The sequence below is a fragment of the Semicossyphus pulcher genome, unplaced genomic scaffold, assembly GCF_022749685.1.
Source record: "Semicossyphus pulcher isolate SPU_LCO1_2020_fin unplaced genomic scaffold, fSemPul1.0.p SCAF_27, whole genome shotgun sequence".
Classification (NCBI taxonomy): Eukaryota; Metazoa; Chordata; class Actinopteri; order Labriformes; family Labridae; genus Semicossyphus; species Semicossyphus pulcher.
Window position 1 is genome coordinate 6,592,850 of NW_027211701.1, and position 19,804 is coordinate 6,612,653.

General features: G+C 41.0%; 1 protein-coding gene across 4 annotated transcripts in view; it reads left to right on the forward strand.

Moving 5' to 3' along the window:
• Positions 1-4,422: 4,422 nt before the first annotated feature.
• Positions 4,423-19,804, forward strand: part of ctnnd1 (catenin (cadherin-associated protein), delta 1) — a 29,191-nt gene continuing 13,809 nt past the window's right edge. For 2 of the 4 annotated variants that reach the window (XM_069676799.1, XM_069676798.1), the window contains exons 1-8: positions 4,441-4,484; positions 12,273-12,420; positions 16,243-16,317; positions 16,432-16,557; positions 17,198-17,490; positions 17,580-17,670; positions 18,457-18,647; positions 18,796-19,051. In XM_069676799.1, coding sequence (XP_069532900.1) covers positions 12,280-12,420; positions 16,243-16,317; positions 16,432-16,557; positions 17,198-17,490; positions 17,580-17,670; positions 18,457-18,647; positions 18,796-19,051 — 1,173 coding nt within the window. In that variant the 5' untranslated portion in view covers positions 4,441-4,484; positions 12,273-12,279. Of the gene's footprint in view, positions 4,485-12,272; positions 12,421-16,242; positions 16,318-16,431; positions 16,558-17,197; positions 17,491-17,579; positions 17,671-18,456; positions 18,648-18,795; positions 19,052-19,804 lie in introns of all 4 variants that reach the window. The other 2 variants (XM_069676800.1, XM_069676801.1) reach the window with 2 other exon arrangements.

The window sequence follows — 19,804 nt, forward strand, 5'->3', positions numbered from 1 at the left end:
TTCTTTGAGATTCAGAGGCCAAAGCATCTGTCATTATGGCAGATGCTGAGTCCACCCCTCCTAAATTCAGCATGGTAGATCATGCCTAACTGTAGGAGCTTGTGTTATCCCAGTACAGGAAAAGTGTACTGTCCCTGTAGCATGCTCCCTAGAACACACCAAGTTCAAACATTGTTTTGTCTGTTAGAAAAAAGATCTTATGTGTCTTCTCAGCATTGTACTGATTTCCACACCAGAGAAAGTTAGAGTACTGACAAGAACTCACCTGTCTTACCCCACCCGCATGGTGCAGTACAGCCCGCACTCACTGCTGTATGCCTATGTTTGGCAACTCATTCCGCACACACTCACCAGATGTTCAGGACAACTGATTGCATTTGCACACACACATACACACACCATGTGCAGATAACTACATGCCTACAAACGATTTACATTGCACCTCACACATTCATGAAGGTCCAGATAAAGAGTATGAGGACGGATGGTTTAGACAAGTTGTTGAACCAGAGAGAATAAGTATAACTCACGTCTACTGGAAAAGTTCGGTGTTTGCTGTTGCTGTTTCCCTGTCCTCTCTTCAAAAGTGTGTTTTTCAGAGAAATATTATGCATGTACTTCTGGCTAAACCACGAGACTGGGAGTGGCAAGATCTGGGACACTGGGTTCTGGTCCTGATGACAAACCCTGTTTACCACGTGCTCTTTTCACTTTATATGCGCGCCTGGCTCACAGAAAAGATCACGTGGTTAAAGGGGGGACATTTGCTGCCATTAATTCATGCTGGTATACACAAGGTTTTTCTGTTGTTGCTAAACATTTCTGCAAAAACTCAGTGCAGCTCACAATGCAGTGGGCGCTCCAAAAGTCCCACAGCACAGTCATCAGCCCCTGCAGGCCCAGGACAACATTGGATGATGGATTTCATTGAACTCTCAGTCTGTGAAGGTAAAAAGTGCTGTTTGGTCATGGTGGACATGTTCAGTAAATGGGTTGAAGTTTTCCCCTCCAGCAAACAGGATTCAACAGCAGTGGCAAAAGCACTGCTCATGGAAGGTATTCCCCGGTGGGGGATCCCTGGTAAGATAAGCTGTGGTAATGGTCTTGCTGTCATTCATCAAGCCATCTGCGTCCATCTCAATCCACAATGTGTATTTTTATTACATTTATTAAGTATCTTGAAATGTGTCAGTGTCAGGGTATTTTTATGTGCCTGATTTGTGTTGTAGTGTTACATGTGGTGTCTTGACAGTGATTGAAGCTGCTGTAGCAGTAAAATTTCTTGTAAAGGATTAATTAAGTATCTAACTAACTAATTTACTAACCAACTAACTAACATCAAAGAAATGTCTGAACTTTGGGGGGTTTGATTTAAAACACTACTGCTCCTATCAGCCACAGAGTGCAGGTGCAGTAGAGCGTGAAAACCTTTAAAGCTAAAGCTGAATGCTAAAGCTAAGGATGCTGAACTTATACGGGTAAAGATGTATATATAGATAAATGCGGGCTGAGCCCTTTTCAGATAATTACTGGGTACACTTAACAGCTTCCCTTTCAGCCCTTCACCTCCAAGTGAAGGCTGCACTGCCTTAACAGGCCACTGGTCCTCAACACAACACCCAGCCTGGTGACTGGGTGCTCAAAGATTTCAGGAGAAAGCAATGGAAGCAAAGGCGTTTCACTGGCCCTTTCCAGGTCCTCCTAACACCACACAACCCTCTCAAAGTCCAAGGGAGGGCCACTTGGGTCCACACCAGCCACTGCAACTGGCTCCTTCTCCAACACGGGAGCCTCTGAGGAAATGATTTACAACCTTTGGAATATACAAGTTTTGTCTCCCTTTGGGGAGGACCTGAAAGACATAAAAAGGCTGAAAAGCCAAAATTTGATACGCTGAGGAAGGCAACTGGGAAGTGAGCCTAGCGCCACCCTACCCTACAGCTGCGTTGGAACCTAAAGTAAGAGGCAGGGGTGAAATAAGCGCCCTCCTCCAACAGTAGCGTGCCAAGCTCCATCTCAACATTGGCCTTTGGTGCTGCCCCAGAATGGATTGTCAACGACCGTGGTGACCATTCCGGCAGCCTGGATATGTTGTTTAACTTTAGTAACATTGATCGTCATTTTTCCTTTGCTATGGTTCGAAATGCAACAGCAGACAATCAGTGTGACGCACACACATTACCTGACCAATAAAACACACCAGACTAACGCGTGAGTTTGACTAAACAGCTAACGTTCAAAGCACTGATCCAAACTGACTCTGACCTCCCTAATGACCCCCGCTCACCTGACCTTTTCCCTTTCCCCAACTATGACACAGACATGATATCACACATGGGTAAGTATTGACAATTCTCACAGGACAGCAGATATTACAATGATTTTTACCATGATTCTTTTACTCCCCTTCTCCGGACGAGTGTAATTAAACTGTAAAACAGGGTTTACATTATGATGTTGCTGAAGGCTAATATATACTCATATACTCGAATTTAATTATCAGTTAATGATAAAAAGTGGGGGGTTGTGAAGGAAATTTTTATGTTAACCTGTTTGATCATGTGTTTAAATTTGTTTAATATTATAGAGTCAACAATCATGGTATAATCAGCTAAGGTTAATTTTAAGGATATGTATTGTCTGCTCCTCTCCAGGGTCTTGTGCATGATTTACTGTTGCTCCTTCCGTCTTAGAGAGATAGTTGGTGGCCTTGTCTTGGCTGAGAGCTCCAGGGCAAGGGGTAAACTCTAGATAGTCAGGCGCTTCAGCTAAAGTCATAACAATAACACCTTACTTTGTCTCTGTGAGAGGGAGTTAATTCTGTAATGTATAACATACTCTGAACCTTGATTCTGTGTCAGTCAGTTAGACAGCTTCGTTCTGTTTAGTACTGGTCTGACCCAGCTCGAGTTGTTAATTGCTTTTACTCATTTTTTAATATTCTTCAATTAAATGACATCAAAAGACAACTTTGTTTCCCTGAGAACTTTATTGGTCTCGTCATCAGAAAATTGCCACCACATTATTATCCTATTATCCTAAGGCATCAATGGATAAACAGCTGAAGCTGGTTAAGGTAGAACACATTTTTACATTACATTACATTGGCAATCAAAACAATAAATTAGTTCCTACTAATTCTACTACTTTATACTGCTGGGTACTCTGCGTTTTAACAAATTGCATGTTATGGTTGTAAACTTGCAAAGCATAGTAATTATATCTATCGAAGGTAACAAATATGCCGGAGTGACAAGGACAACTCCCTCTAGAATGTCTACTCCAAAATTCACTTGGAATACAGCTGAAGCATTTCACTGTTCATGTTAAAGCACAACTGGGAACAAAAGTTGAAAACTAATATTACAAATACACAGTTAAGCATGTCTGTTTCATACTCTTATTGGAACTTCATGTTCAATTACCTTTGAAATAAAAATAAATACATTTGAGTTAAATAAATGGTCCTGCTTTGTAATAGGAAAAAAAATATTATAAATAGAAAAAAAAGAGAAAAATAATTCAAAAACCCAAGGGACTCAAGAGAATTCTAAAAACTAAGAAAAAATTATAACTGCCGAGCTATCATTAATTAAGTAGAAAGACTTAGGCCTAAGTAAATGAGTTGTTCGCATTTAGCGATTTAAAGAAAAATGTGTGATTGTAACAACTCCAAGGGTTTAGAATCCTCACAGGAGAAAAGGTAGTTCTGGGAACACCTTTTCAGGGTTTGGAAAACTTAAAAAGGCATTTTTAATACTTAAGTGTTAGAAAGCGTCCTTGAAGTAGCATATGCTGTTGTAGTGTTCTGAACATATATTTTGCTTTTCTTTGTTCCTGTTTTGCTTTGAGTCACATTCCTTTTAATGTTTTAATGCTCTGTTTTTAACTGTGTAAAGCAATTTGAACTGGTGCTCAACAGTATAAATAAACTTGCCTTGCCTTGCCTTGTCTTGTAATAGCAGCTTCATGACCACTTGAGGGCAATATCGGAACTCTTTCATTTTAGAGGGCATATCCATAATACAAACATAATGTGAGGCATTCGTTTAGGAGGCTGAGAAAGAAAGATATGCTGAAAGCACGATAGATAGTTAGCTTTATTTATTATAGTATACGCATTTATTCTGATTGGAATATTTAAAATATTTATGAAAAACATTATGAAATTTTTTATGAAACAAAGATAATGATATTTATAACAATGAAAAAACACACACAATCTTAAAAAAAAAAGTGGTACTACTGTTGCAGTTAAAGCGATATAGCCTGCCAAATTAAGAAGTTACAGTAGTTAGTCGCAAATGAAAAATAAACATTGCCTTCATCCATATTTCAAAACGCCCCCGTATTATTCAGCTCCATTCTCCTGCCGTCTACTCGCCCCCCCCCCCCCCCCCCCCCCCCCTTTTCCCCCCAGCGGAGAGGAAGAGCAGAGACAAGTGAACAACAAGCCAGGGCAAGGAAGAGAGGAAATTGCATAGGTGGGTGTTTTCTCCTTCTTCGTTGTGAGTGCTCACTTCCCGCGGTGGACAGTGTACTAGTGCAGCTGAAAGGTGTTTTTTTAGAGCACGCCGAGGTGTTTTTGTTGTCTCATCTCTACTTACTTCTTCTCCTGCGAGTCGACGTTTGGATCGTGTCGGCGCAGCTGCAGCGGCACTCGGCTAGGCTAGGCCTGAAACCGCCTTGCAAACACTCATGGACTTTTCAAAACAAGCCTAACTGTCTCCAGAAGCGGTAATGGCATGTATTTTGATATTATGTCAATGGTACAGCTGATTGGGAGTTGGTGTAGGTAGACGGAGGAGTGAGGTGAACTTGCATGTAGTAAACGCAGCGTTAGCATGCTAGCTACCACAGCAGCAGCTAATGTAGCTAGCATTGGTATATTCCATTCGTCGGCTTGATGAATTACTTATCTAGAGTAATACCTTGGGAAAGTTTCACAAAAGTAATGCTTGCAGTTAAAATTGGTTCATATCAAGACTGCTACATATATAAGTTATCAAGCCATAATGATATTAATTTGCAAATACAGCAGTTTATTACACGAATGGGCTGGTTTGTTGGTGTATAATGTTGTAACATTACATTGAGCTTCTGCCCTTTTAACATTAGAGCTGCAATATTTGTCAGAGTTTTGCGACACTGTTCCCCCCGACCTGTAGGCTATTCAGGACAGGTGAGAGTACACGGAAGTGACCGGTCCGCCTGCCGCGTCAAAGCCCGTAAGTTAGGAGTCAAAGTCCAGTCCTGGTTTACTTATCAATTTCCAATTTTGTATTGTACCTGCGACGCCCACTCTCTACAGGCAGTGATTCTGTGTGCAGGTAACTAAACTTGCATGAGGTGTGGTTTTGCAAATTGCTTGTGACATTTGTTCATTTTTTGTGTTAAAAGTCTGCTGTGAGAAGAGATGTTTCATGTTCCTGCAGCTGTCTTTTGATGTGGTCTGCCAGGTAGAGGAGGGAGACAGAATTGGTGGTGGTGGTGGAGGAGCGGCAGCCAGGGACAAAAGCAAGAACCTGTTGTGTGGGTCTGGCTGTATTGGGTGTGGTAAGGTGGCAGGCGTGTTTGTTGCTTCATTATTCAGTCCCCTGTGTCAAGGCTTGCAACTACAGCCACCTTCTCACCTTACAGTTCTTCTGTGCGTACAGTTGCTGGATTACTCTGAGAAACCAGACTTGTTCTGCTGTGGAAGTGAATCACTCTTGGAGAGAGCTTTCTATTTAGAAACAGTTGGGGTCTTCTGAAGTTTCTGTGTACACATCACATGAAAAAAACATAAAAAGCTTGAGACATGTGTCAGCGCTTGTCTGAACTAAGTGTGAATTGTTGTATGAGTTGGTACAGTCAGCTGATTGCTTAGTTTCAGGGAAGCATAGACATGCCTGTCATATTCCCCTTAATACCCTGTGGGCATGTCTGCTTTGACCGCTTGAACAGAGATGGAAAAGATTGTGAGCGTGTTTGGGCATGCCGTTTGCTCACAAATGTCCCCTCTGTAGGATTTTAAAAATAATTAAGTTGGACATTTCCTTTGCTGCCTAGAATTTGCTCATAGCCATGTTGAGTGCTGGGGCTAAAGTCTTGCTGCTCAGCCAGTTGTTATAGCCAGGGCTATCATTTGTGAGCCTCAGTAATGATGGGCTTCAGAACACACCAGGGGTGTGTCCCTCTGACACACAGAAGCTGGGGTTTTCTTACATTTGCAACTCCTCCCAGTCTTCTCTCTCTCCCGCTCCCTTCCTCTCTCTGTTTATCTCACTTCCCCTCTCTGCTGTCAATGGTTACACCTGCAGTGTGTGTTTTTATTTGAACTGTGAGCACGTTAATTTGCTCTCCATGAAGCAGGGACATGTTAGGTGGTATACACAGATTGAAATCAAAGTACAAAGATTACTAAAGCCATCTAAAGTGTCTTACATTACCCTTCCTTACTGCTGGTGGTTAACTTCATGGAATGTTGAGTGTCACTTTGCACTTTTATGGTCCCCGCTGCAGCAAATATGCCACCTTGATTTTTGAGTGGTTGTCACAGTGTTATTGCATTCACCAGTTGTAAATCATTACTAAATGCTGAATGTTGTTTTTTTCGTTTGCATAACCTACATTATATAGCGTTTTACATGTGTTTTGACTGAATTTATTTATTAAATTGTTTTGATTGTAATAACTTATTATTGACTGAAGTTGAAGTAAAGACTAATATGAAATCCTTGCCTACATGCAGCCTATATTCAAGAAATACAGCTGGGTGATAATACAGTATAATTTCACATGATTTATTAAGGATAAAAAATAATGTGTTATTGGTTTAGTAAATTCTGTCTAGAAAATTAATTTGATGTTTAACAGTTTAACCCATACATTGGCCGGCTGTGTCTCAGTGGTAGAGTTGGTTGTCTTTCAATCGGAAGATCGGAGGTTCGATCCCCATCTCCATCAGGCTTCATGTTGAAGTGTCCTTGGGCAAGACGCGGAACCCCAAATTGCTAGCCAACGGGTATGAATGTGATAACTATTTGACAGTTGGCACTTTACGTAGCAGCCTCTGCCATCAGTGTATAGATGTGTGTGTGTGAGGATGTGTGTGATATGTAGTGTAAAAGCAGCTTTGAGTGGTTGCAAAGACTAGAAAAGCGCTATAGTAACTGGACTGCGCTAAGTACATTCCATTAAATTCATGTGATTGCTTATCAGGTTGAGTACTTTATAAGTTGGTTGTTAGTTAACTCCAGATACAATTTTGGTATTGTGATGTACCAGTGTATTGGAAAAATACAACAAATCCTGATATTGATTTTATTGCATTATTCATATCCCGTCAAATGATGATATTAAATGGTTAAATGCAGGGTAACCCTTTAGCAGAGATTGTCTAGACTGAGGTCAAGACAGTCACCCTTATAATGGCTGAGCAGATAGTGTCAGTCAGTATTTATTACACGGTAAAAGTATTTGAAGATCACACAATTGAAGGGAAGTAATAAACTACAGTTTTGGTAATCAATTAATTTATCATTCATTATAAAATGTTGAACATTTGCTGGTTCTAATTATTTATAAGTAAGGGTCTGCTGGTTTTATCAGTTAAAGTCATTGTCAGCACACATTGACATGTGTGTTTTCTTTCATTTCTTTGACTAGATATAAACCACATATTCATTTTCAATGGTGGAATAAAATCTAAGATTATAGAGAAATGTTTTACAACTGTGCAGCATTACCCCAAAACAGTCAGCCTCATTTATATTATATTTGTTTATCTCCTAAGCATAGTTAGTTGCACGTATACTCAAACGGATTGGTCCGTGTTATCGCTTGTCTTTTGCCCTGAATTACAGTTGCTTGCCGTTTTTTTCTTTACTAAGAATAGTAAGTTGGTGGTCTGGACAGCTGGCCTTGCAGAGGTCCCTAAAAGTCTGGAGTGTGTGTGCATGTGGACACTCTCCACTACAATGTAGGCCTCATGGTTTAATGTCAGGATGGCAAAGGCGGTAGAAGTTGGATGTGGGCCAAGGCTAACTCACAAAACACACACACACACACACACACACACACACACACACACACACTGGCCAAATTGCTGTGTGACCATTCAAATGAGGCTGAGTCAGCAAAGCACTTGGCCAAGCCACAACAGCATTTTACCATAGCGTCACCTCAACTGTGTGTATATGTGTGTTGACTGGAACAGAGTGCATGTCGGCCTGCCACAGCCACCAGTGTTTAAGTGGCTGAAATAGCAATGATACCATTTGAGAATGAGTGAATACACTGCAGTCACAATACTGGGATCTGGGTGGTAGACATACAAACTGGCTGTGTGCTGCACAAAGGTTTCAGTGGGTTGTTTATGTGTGTGTGTGTGTATAACAGTGTTGTGTGGCTCAGGATGCTAAGTGGCTTAGCACTGTAAATCCAGGGCTAGCCCATTAGCAGATACGATTTAGCGTTGCTGCTAATGGCCTTACAATAGATTAACGACTAATGCCTGGGCTTTAAGTGGCTAAAGCCATTTTAAAACTCTCACAAGCAATTGCTCGCTGCCACAAGAATGTTAGTGGTGGGACTAACACAGCTATAGAGGTTGTGTGGGTCTGCCTGTCTTTTGCACTGAGGCACAGGGGACCGCCTTCCTCTATGCTCTTAAAAAAGTGTTGACGTTTTGACAGAGCCACAAAGAACAACCCAAACTGTGGTATGTTGACTTATCTGATGTTTGGTGTCTGTTCTGCATTGCAAAGTTGAAGTCTTGGTCCCTAATGTAAAGCTTGACAGCTGCTATAGGCACCCTTCAAGAGACAGAAACATTTGTTTGTCACATTTAGTTACTTTCTTTTTGTTTTGGGGATCCAAGCAAAGATGTGTCAGTGTTGAACAAAGAAAAGCTTTCAGTTTAAACTTTAACACAGCCTTAGCTTATGTTACATATACCCAATTGAGATCACTTCAAACCATCTTTCAATTTGTAAGCATTAGCCACTGGAGAAGCACTTTGTTGGTTTGTGTGTAGACGTTCTGGGTCGGAGAAAGTAACAGCACCCGCTCTCCCTTTCCAGGATTGTAGTGTTTGGTTGGAAGTAAAAAGGTTGGGATGAGCGATAGATCAGAGCAGCACAATGAAAGAGTGAATGACTCCCTTATTAGGACAGCTTCCAACTGCTGAGACAGGATATGACACGCAAAATCTCTCTGTGGAATGTATGAGAATAGTGGTATGTGTGTTTTTGTGCGGCTCTTGTGTATTTGGTTCCACAAATGTATGTTTTTGTTCCCCCACACAGATGGAAAGAAAAAAGACAGCATTAACTTCACCAAAACTTGCTCTGTATTCAAGGATAGAACTACGGTCACACGCACACACACACACACACACACACACACACACACACAATTGCCACCTTTATTTAGGCTCTGACCTTCATACGCAACCACTCGTCCTCACACAGATGTGTGAACACACTGAGGCTGGAAAAAGTGCAAACTCAATCTTAATACAGGAGCCTTTGTTCCATCTGCTGGTCCAGTGTGCGCAGACAGAGACAGACCAGGTTTGATCTATCTGAATCAGTGAACTTTGAAGTTGAAGATGTTTTTTTCGTGGTTTGGAGATGAGCCACACTCGTGTCATCCTGTTATTAGACAGACATTGTTGAAGTAACTTCCCCCAGATTCCTCATTACTCCCTCACCAGCCTGCCTGCTGAGGAAGTTGGTAAAAATGGACTTAGTCATTGTCCTAATTATGACTTCAGGAGTGACATTGACTGATTAATATGCCTCAGATAGACTGAGGTTATCCGTGGCATGTGTGTTTAGGCAGCATTATTATCCAAAAGTCAAGGTTTGTGATTTAAACACAACTCTTCTTCTCTTCTTTGTTGTGTAGTATCCCATTTCCCCCAAATTCCTGTCCTCTATTGCTCCTCAGTCCTTTATTGTTATTTGTCATGAGGTAGATCATCTATGATTAATAATTTAGGTCTTTATTGTGTAATGCATGTTCTATTATGCTGTGCTTCCTTTAAAGGTCTGGTGTCTACCAGTAAGTTATTGTAAAAATCCTCAAACCTACCATGTTAAGTTAAGATAAGATAATCCTTTATTGATCCCCACGGGGGAAATTCGGGTGATACAGCAGTACCAAGACAAAATAGCAAGTCAGTGAATAAATAAATAAATAAGAATAGATAGATAAATAAAAAACAAAAAATATGAGGGATACATATAAAAATACGAGGTATATACAACTGTTATACAAGTAGGAGTAAGTGACAAGATAAGTAAAGTGACAAGTTAAAGTGACAGTTGTGAGATAAAGTCACATGGTATGCAGGATGAGGTAATACTCTCCAAGGTTTATGATATGGTACAATATAAGGTGCAGTATAAAGTACGTAAGGAGCATAAAAGTGCAGAAGGAAGGACAGTTTCTCACAATATGTATAAAAGGCCTTTGTACACACAAGCGAAAAATGAGTGAATGTCATCTGAATTGGTGTTTATATTAAGATCACAGTCTTGTGATGTGTAAAAAAAAAAAAAAAAAAAAAAGGTTTGCCTTGGAGTAAAAGCTGTGCCCTTACTTCACAAATCATGGCCCATATTTTTTTTAACTAAGAGTCACAGTAATACAAAATGTTTAACTAATTGCTGAAAATGTGTAGATAAGTAAACAGTGATAATATGTCACATATTGAGCAGAGTTATGCAGCCATTCGTCCCTTCAGTGATGTCTGGAAGTCGGACCCTTGGCTGCTCTTTGTTTTGGCTGTTTTAAATGATTTTTATACAGGAAATCTAGTTGATCACTCATTTACTCTGGATCACTGATTAAAAACAGACTGCATAATAATTTTAAAAAGTCATTAACCAGCTTCAGTTTTTACAACTTTTCTTGTTTTAAAACTACTTGTTATAAATCTATAAATCTACTATCTACTTAGTTTGTAAATGTTAAAGGAGTCTGTAAAGAAAGGGCCCTATGTAGCACAATGTCTTATTTAATGTCATTCAAAACACATGACAGCAAAGGTAGGAATGCACAGATCACACACCCTGAGAGATCTAAGAAAAAAGGGTGAAAAATAAAATGGCATATACATAGATGACACACACATGACAGCGAAAAAACATTATACTGAGATCTCAGAGATTACTAAGTTTAAATGGATAACTATTGTAGAGCAGTAAAATACCGAGGAGAAAGCACAAGAAAATCTGGGGGCACTGGAAGTATGCTAGTCCACAGTGCAATAGCCCTGCATACTGGATCTGGTGCAGTTTGTGTAGTAGTTTTAAAAGGTGTCAGCTGATCAAAAAACCCTCTAATTTAACCCAAAGACTGAGCTCATGTGCTTCATCAGCACGTGAGTAGGCCTGGGCTTAATTGACTGGAATAAAATGTATCTACTTGCTATTAGGAAAAGCTTGTAAAGTTTGGTAGAACTCTTGATAAGAGAGCCCCTTGCCTGAAAGTAAATTGTCATGAATGGCATGCAAATTAAATATTCGCCGTATTATGACTTGGAATACGAAAGTATTGTAGTATGCAGAGGAAGCAAGGCCTGCCATGTCTTTCCCTTCTCTAGTGACCGTACCTTTTGAATTCTTTATAAATTTAGATTAACTTGATGGTGTGATACTGTCTCTTGATGACTCCTCTCAGTGCTCTCACACTTACTTTGCATCCTCTGAACAAGGACGTGCTAACAAGCTCAATATGCTGCTGCTGAAAACTTGCTGTTATCATCTCTCATCACGTATCTCACTTTCTATTTTCAACCCTGCAAAGCAGAAGGTGAAGAAAAGCACTGGGAAAGTGCTTCATGGCTCTGCTGATGCTGTTACCACCTTGAATTTGAACCAAATAATCACTTTTGTAAATGAATTGTCGAGTTGTGAGCTCTTTCTTTATGCCTGCTTTTCTTTCTAGCTGGTTTTCTACTAGCTCTAGTTCTGTACTCACATTTTCTCTTTACCTGCTGCTGTATCTTCACAATTCTCCCTCTTCCCTCATTTTTCTTCCCTCACTGTGCCTTCTTGTGCCAGCTCCTGCTGCTTTTTGACCTCTAAATATCAACTTCATTAGCACTTCTGTGTACATTCCTAAATGTGCACTGTGCCAGGCCCCTTCTGACTTTATATCTGTCTACTGGGTGATTCAGCATGGATCTATGTCTCTTCTTTAAATAAATCCGGGTGTTGGTTCAGTCTCTGCTCTCTGGTGTTGACCCTGTCCTGTCCTGTCCTGTGCTCTGCTCTCAGCGTGTGAATGGAGCAGTGTGCGAGTACGGCCTCCCTGCTGGCCTCGGTGCGGGAGCAGGAGAGGCAGTTTGAGATGCTGAGCCGAGCACTGGAGGAGGAGCGGAGGTCGTGTGCTGGCACCCTGCCCCGCCCCCTCCCCAACATGCAGGTAATACGGAACAACGCCCGCTCCTTTCAACCTGCCCTATGCACATTTTCCATCATAAAATCCCTTGGATTCTCACTTGATCTGAGGAAGTTCATCTACTGTCATCTCTATGGTCACCCCATCCCATCTTTGTGGACATCTGGATGGCTGCAAAACCTTAACCACACTTGGGCGTGAAATACCTCCTTGGTTGTTTGTGAAGTTGGGCTTTTGAATTGGTGCTTGAATTTACCTTCAATTTTCTGATCTAAATTCAGCCAAAAAGGCAACTGAAGCAGGAATGGGGGATAAAACGATCTTGAGGCAGTGTTATGTGGAAAATGAAACATTTATTTTGACTGTGACAATATAGATAGATGAAACAGCCCTATCACATAGTGCAAAATAACGTGATAGGTCTACAGTTTATAGCTGGCACACCTTTAAACATTTAAACATTTCCCATTCAAAGTGTTAGTCAGCTAGTAGGCTTAAGTTTGCTGCAGCTCGGCTCGAAACCCCGAAGCCCCGCCACAGAACTTCAAAGAAACTTTTCACCTGACCTGCTTTTTTGTGTTTTTACTGGCTTTAATTACTGAGTGTGTTAATTTTCAAGAGGAGGAGACCTCCACCGACAATTCGGCTCCCGACAGAAGCCTAATGAATGTTGCTGAAGGAATAACTTAAAAACAGAGCTTACAATGTAGGCGGCAGCTCAGCTCGCAGCCTGTCGACTGAAGATTATCTGAGAGACTGATTTTTTTAACTTTATTAAAAATGTAATTACATTTTTTACATTATTTTACATTTACAGGTTTTAATCACTGGGTACATTTGTTTCAGGGAGGAGGAAACATCTGCAGATAATTCTGAGCCTGGTATAAACTAGGGATGCACGATATTATCGGCACGTTATCGGTATTGGCCGATATTGGCTTAAAAATGAACTATCGGACATCGGCCAACATGCCGATATCCACCGATATAATTAACCGATAAAATAATGGGCTGCTGCATACTTGATTAAATGCCCGACCTCGGCGCAATGTACCCGGCGTGAAGAAGACCTGTGTGGCGCAGCGTGATGACGTCATGTGTGTCTACCTGAAACATGAGAGAGTTAGAAGCCAAAATGTCTGTGGTGTGGAAGTTTTTCAAAGTGTCCGAAATAGACAGCAAAACTGCTATTTGCAATGACTGCTCAGCTTCGGTGATGCGAGGAGGAGCCAAGGCAAAGTCTTTCAACACTACAAACTTGATTAACCATCTCAAGACCCGTCACCCCGACCGTTGTAACAAATGTGATAAGAGTATCACCATTATACTGTACGCTAATTCCAATGCAGAAGAGAGTTGATGATCTCTGCCATTAGGTGTGCGGGAAAAAATATCAGTATCGGTAATCGGTTAAATGAGTTGTAAAATATCGGCATATCGGATATCGGCAAAAAATCCAATATCGTACATCCCTAGTATAAACCTTGTGAATGATGAACAGGACGAAAGAACTTAACCTAACTTTACCTTAAAACTAAACAAATGTCGTAAGCGGCAGCTCAGCTTGTAGCCCCTCACCCACATGATGGTTCTGCTAAAGAGTGTTGTAGAAACACTGATTTTTAACCGAGACTGCTTTATTTGTTCTTTATTTACTGCTTTTAACCATCTTTACTTAAAAAAAAATGAATAAAGCCTTAATTAATAAATATGAATTAATATGTAATATATCTTGATAAATATTTTTGACATATCGCCCAGCACGAGACTAAAGCCCCCTCCAGTATAGCCTCACTGAGGAGGTAATTAAACCCTCGGTTGCTTACCACAGCTTTTCACCACATATATCCATCCTTCCTCAGTAACTGTCAATGTCTTATTAAAAAAAAGCCCTCCCATCATCATCTTCATATCTCTCTACCAATTAAGCTTAATAACCCAGTGTCACCCATCGTGTTTGTCTTGCTTGACATTTTGTTTGCTATGATATCGAGTATTTCCTGGACCATCTTAAAGAGATTAAACTTTTTGAAGCTAAAGCCAGACAGCTGATATATTTTTAATTTGTTGTGTCTGTGAATGTTCTCCAAACTTCAACCATATCCAGTTGGCTTTTGGATGAAACCTTTGAATTTAATTTGTTCTTTCTTATTTCTGAAAAAGAAGATGTTCCTCAGCTGCTTTTTCAATAGATCATAAAACCCTTAACTAGAACAAGTGTCCAGTCAGACCTGTTTTATCACCTGTGAATTCTTGATCTAAATCTTTGATTCTCTGTTCCATAGCTAACATGTGTCCGCCGTTTGCTTACACACCCTCTTTATCATGCATGAGTCAATAACCTGGTTCAGTCACTGAAGAGTGACTTCATAGTCTAAGTCTACAGACAGACGTGCAGGCACACACACCCACACTCGCTCATTCTTTTACTTCCTTATTGACATGCTCAGGCATTGGCATGCGTGAATACCCCAGCATACACATGTACACACACACACACTTACACGTAAGCTTTGGCCCTGAGGCAACCTTTGAAACACACTCTCATAAACAAGTAAGCTCTCCCGCTCGCTCACTTTCCCTCTTTTATTTGCCGCTCTTGCATGTAGGCATGTGCTTAACAGGACACTTCCTAGTCCCATGTAATTCCAGTGGCTGGTAAGGAGCACGAATATAGGTGGAGTGTTTGTTACAGTGAGAGCAGGACCGAAATGAAGCCTTTGCTGGTTCTTATCTGTGCGGTGCGTGTTTACATAGCCCAAAGGCTTCGGCATGCCTCTGCCACTCTCCCAGGCAGCGCAACTCGACCTTAGTTCTTACTGACAGGTTCCCACATGCTCGCATCTCCCCAGAACTTTCTATACTACTCTCTAGCCGAGTCCTTATCTGAACTAAAGAGAGTTTTCTTTTGCTTAGTCTTGTTTGTTTGCTTTTGGCAGAGTGGCACTTTAAAAGTTTGTCACTGCTCCCCTTTCAGGTATTATATCCAGCTTTCAGAAAGTTACTTCTGTTTTTAAGATTGTAAAATACAACATGCATGTCAGCTCGAGAAAGCACTATCCCATCTTTGAATCAAGGTTGAGCATTGTCCCCTCCTGGCTGGGGCCTTTTACCTCCACAGCAGTGGAGATAACTGCAGAGATTGCAGTAAAGAGAAACGAGGCTCCCCCTGTGGCTGGAATGAAAATAGCACCACACCCACCACCACTACTGTGGAAACAGTGATGATGATGGTGTCAACTCTTTGTCTTTCTCTATGGGCACTTAATTATTTAATTACCAACTAATTATTTAGTCTGTTCATACCATTATCAAAATTAATTAATACGCTTTTTGGATGATTGTGTTCCATTCAACTACCTCATTAGTTGTGTTTAGAGCTGAAGAGTGCATGAAAGTGTTTGTGCTAATATTCATGATACTTCCATACATATGGAGTTCATTTTGTGTCTAAAAATCCATGGAATTACTATTTTGGCTCTGCAAGCTATAAACCAAGCACTCATCTGTCCCTTACTTGATTTTTAAAAATGGCTCCCTTATTTTGTTTCTTGTGGGGCTGTAATTGCTGTACACAACCTATAAGAAAAAAAGGCATGTTTTTTCAGCCGCTGGGTGCCAGTAAAGTTCAAATGATAGTTGATGATGGTTGCTCCTTACACTCAAGTTTTTATTTGGTCAATACTGTAAATGATTAACTCTCTTAATCCAGATGGCTGAAAAAGTTAAACTGCCCTGTCATTGGTGCAATGTTCGTATGTGTTCGTAAATGTATATTCATCCTTTTATTCCTAGCAGTACATGCGTGTGTTGGATTCCCTCATGTGTGTTATTTCCTCCCTGCAGAACGGCCGCATTCCTTGTGATGCAGACATAGAGAGGCTGACGCTGAACGAGGGTTACATCAACGGGACACATCATGTAAGCATCTTTCAGAGCTTTCTCTGCTTCCACTGTTAAAATCACATTAAGAGAACACAATCTATAACTTGTAGACTTATATTCTGAAGTGCGTTTGTATATGTGTGTCTGCAGTTCAGGATGGAGCCTGGTCAGATGCTGCAGGAGACATACACGGTGGAGGAGGACCCCCAGGAGATACCACCTGTTGTCTCTGTGGAGACCAGTGAAGATGGAACTACGCGGCGCACAGAAACAACGGTGAGTTGATGGAAAGTTGAAATGCTCTTAACAACACTTGATAACAAACGCCGAAAATTTAGTTTAAGCTTTCCATAAGTTTGCAGAATGTCAGAGTTAAGATTCTTTGGGACATAGGCTACATTCACACTAGAAAGCTGTTTTTTAAAAGCCCTAAAAACAGACACTTTTGGATAGTTTGCCGACCATTTCATGGCTTGAGTTTGGTTGTGTTCAAATCACTCCCTCCCTGAAGAAAGCAAATGACCTCAGCCTTGTCTAAAAGCTGTTCATTCAACAACATCAACTAGAAACAGAAACTGCTGAGTCTATGCTAGCAGCAGTTCTGAGTTTAAATTCTGCATTTTATTGGTAACTACCGACTACATGAGCAGCAAGCAAGCTATAATTTGAGCATTTCCCGTTTCTGTCAGCTCACTCCCATTGCTTTTTGAATGTGAGATTACTAAATTATGGAGAGTTGTTCTGAAATAGCTACAACAGTCCGGGTGGAGTTTTGCTTTAAAACACATATGAAAACCACCGTGGACTTGGCTTTAGACTTCTCTTGATTAATTTGAAAGTTGGTTTATATATACTATAAAATATTATAAATGGTAACTGTTGAATCAAGTCTATTTTTTTTTTTTTGTTCTTCAAGGTAAAGAAAGTTGTAAAGACTACCACCACCCGCACAGTTATACCCTCTGTGTCAGACACACTTTCCCTGGATGGTGGCGGTTCAGTGACAGGGATGGGAGGCTACACTACACCCATGGACCGGGTCTACAGGCAGGCACCCGGCGGTGGTGTGCCCATGGACTACCCCACCCACACAGTGCCCCGCAACTACCACTATGGACCTCCAGGGGGCTATGACGACTACCGCACCGGACCCCCATCTGAGACCTACGCAAGCCTTACCAGGGGAGCACGCATGGATGATCGCTACAGGTAGCTGTTGAAATTCATCTTCACAATTTAATTGGACAATCTTATGGGAAATGTTCTCACACTCAAGCTGCTTGTTTCTCCTTCTCCAGACCAGTCCATCCAGACGGTTACAGAACTCTGGATCCAAACTACAGATCCCACAGCAGGAACCAGCTGGACCCCTATGCCGCTCAGCCACAGGTATGTTTAACAATCTTTGTATTAGGAATGCAATGTTATATCGGCACGTTATCGGTATCTGCGGATAATGGCTTGAAAATGACATATCGGTCATATATGTCATTTTTCCGCCGATAAAACGCTTTAATTATGCCTAAATGCTTGATGATTCCCTACAAAAGCTTGACGAAATGCTACGACATTAATGCGGCACGAGTGTGTGTACGCACTGCCTGTGCAAAGTTATCAACAATATACAAATAAAGACTAAAAAGTCACAGAAACTCCAGCCATTGAATAGAAGTTAAACAACTTTCACAACTCTTTACTAGCGAACACTTTCTCGTCATTTTACTGGACTTAGCAACATCAAACCTGCTGAAAATACATTCGCGGCCAAAGCTGACGCTAACAGAGTGTAACATAAACATCAGTGCAGAACTAACTGAAATAATAAGTATTAATAACATTACAAGACCTTGAAGCCATTGGTGTGCGTCGGCACGTCAATGGTTAGAATCTGATTGGAGATTGGCACTTTGTGCAGCAGCCTCTGCCATCAGTGTATAAATGTGTGTGTAAGGGTGAATGTGGCCTGTAGTGTAAAAGTCTGAAGACTAGAAAAACACTATATACTGTCTGGTTGTGCAGTCTGTTTTAGTGTATTGCTTCCATTCTATTTGTAAAAAAAATTAATAGGATTTAAAATTAAGTTGACAGAAATCTACAAGCTATGTAATCAGTTATGCAAAGCATTTGATGTGTGGCTTTAATTATTTTGTATCATATTCCCTGTCCCTTTTGTAGGTTGGGCGTATGGGAAGTGCCATGGAGCTATCCTCCATCCCAAGGTTTGTCCCAGAGCCGTATGGGCTGGAGGATGATCAGCGCAGCATGGGTTATGATGAGCCTGACTATGGCATGGGACACCCTATGCACTTCAGCACTGTGCCCCGCAACCACCAGGCATTTCCCCATGGACCCCCACGCAGAACGGGGTAAGTTGTTGTGGTTTTGTGGTAAATCTCAATAATCTGACAGAAAGGGAAAACTATGTTAAATTGTTATTATTTTGCTTTTCAGATCACCTCTGTGATGTTTTTTGTCATACAAAAAATGTTTTCTCACCCTTTCCTACCTCTGCAGGAGTTATGAGGGCACCTTGGATGGTGACATGAGCGGTCCAGGGGACATTTACTATTGGGGAGCAGGAGCGCCCCTGGCTCAGGGTGAAAGAGGTAGCATGGCTTCGTTGGACAGCACTCTAAGGAAAGGTCCCGGCCCTGGTGGCTGGCGTCAACCAGAGCTGCCAGAGGTCATTGCCATGCTTAACTACAGGCTTGACCCCGTCAAGAGCAACGCAGCTGCATACTTGCAGCATCTCACCTATAAGAATGATAAAGTAAGAGCCGCACCTGTGTTTTCTATTTATAACTGAGACGTGTAATAGAATATATAATCAGAGTCAGAGAGAAGGTTATAATTCTACCCACGGCTGGGGGAGTACAATATGGTGGAAGTGTATGGATCAAAAACTTAAGGGAGTAGACAGTGGAGACCTTTTTTTCTTCTCAAGGTTGGCTGTTGTTTATAGAGCAGGTTTCAGCAAATGAAGAGCTTTTAATTATTTAGAAACATTTTAATTTTGCTTATAAATCAATAAAGTTAACTTTTGCAGGGAACTTTTGAACATGGGCCAAAGTAAGCAGTGCTAGTTGTTTTACCATGTAGAAACCCGCAAGTGTTGTGTCTACAATAACATGAACCACATAGAGCGCTTAAAAGTATAGCACACCTTCAAAAAACCCAGGGGAGTAAATTCATGCAGTGAAGAAATCAGTCTAAATCTCTGCAGGTACTGTGTTATTGTTCTTGTATGTTGTGTTGAATATAAGGTATTAAATTGGCCTGTCTGCACAGTCAGAAAATCCTATGTTTTATTATCGCACTATTTTGATCAATTGATCACCTGCAACTTGACTGCTCAAAGAGTACCAAACCCATTGAAAGTTCCTTGCATATTTTTGGTGAAAAGTGAAAGAGAAATACAATACGATCCTTTAAAGGCTTTTTTTTCTTGAATTAAGCCTCATGATGCCCCTCAAACTGAAAGTCTAACAACAAGCGATCTGGCAGAAAATGAACCGAAACTTAA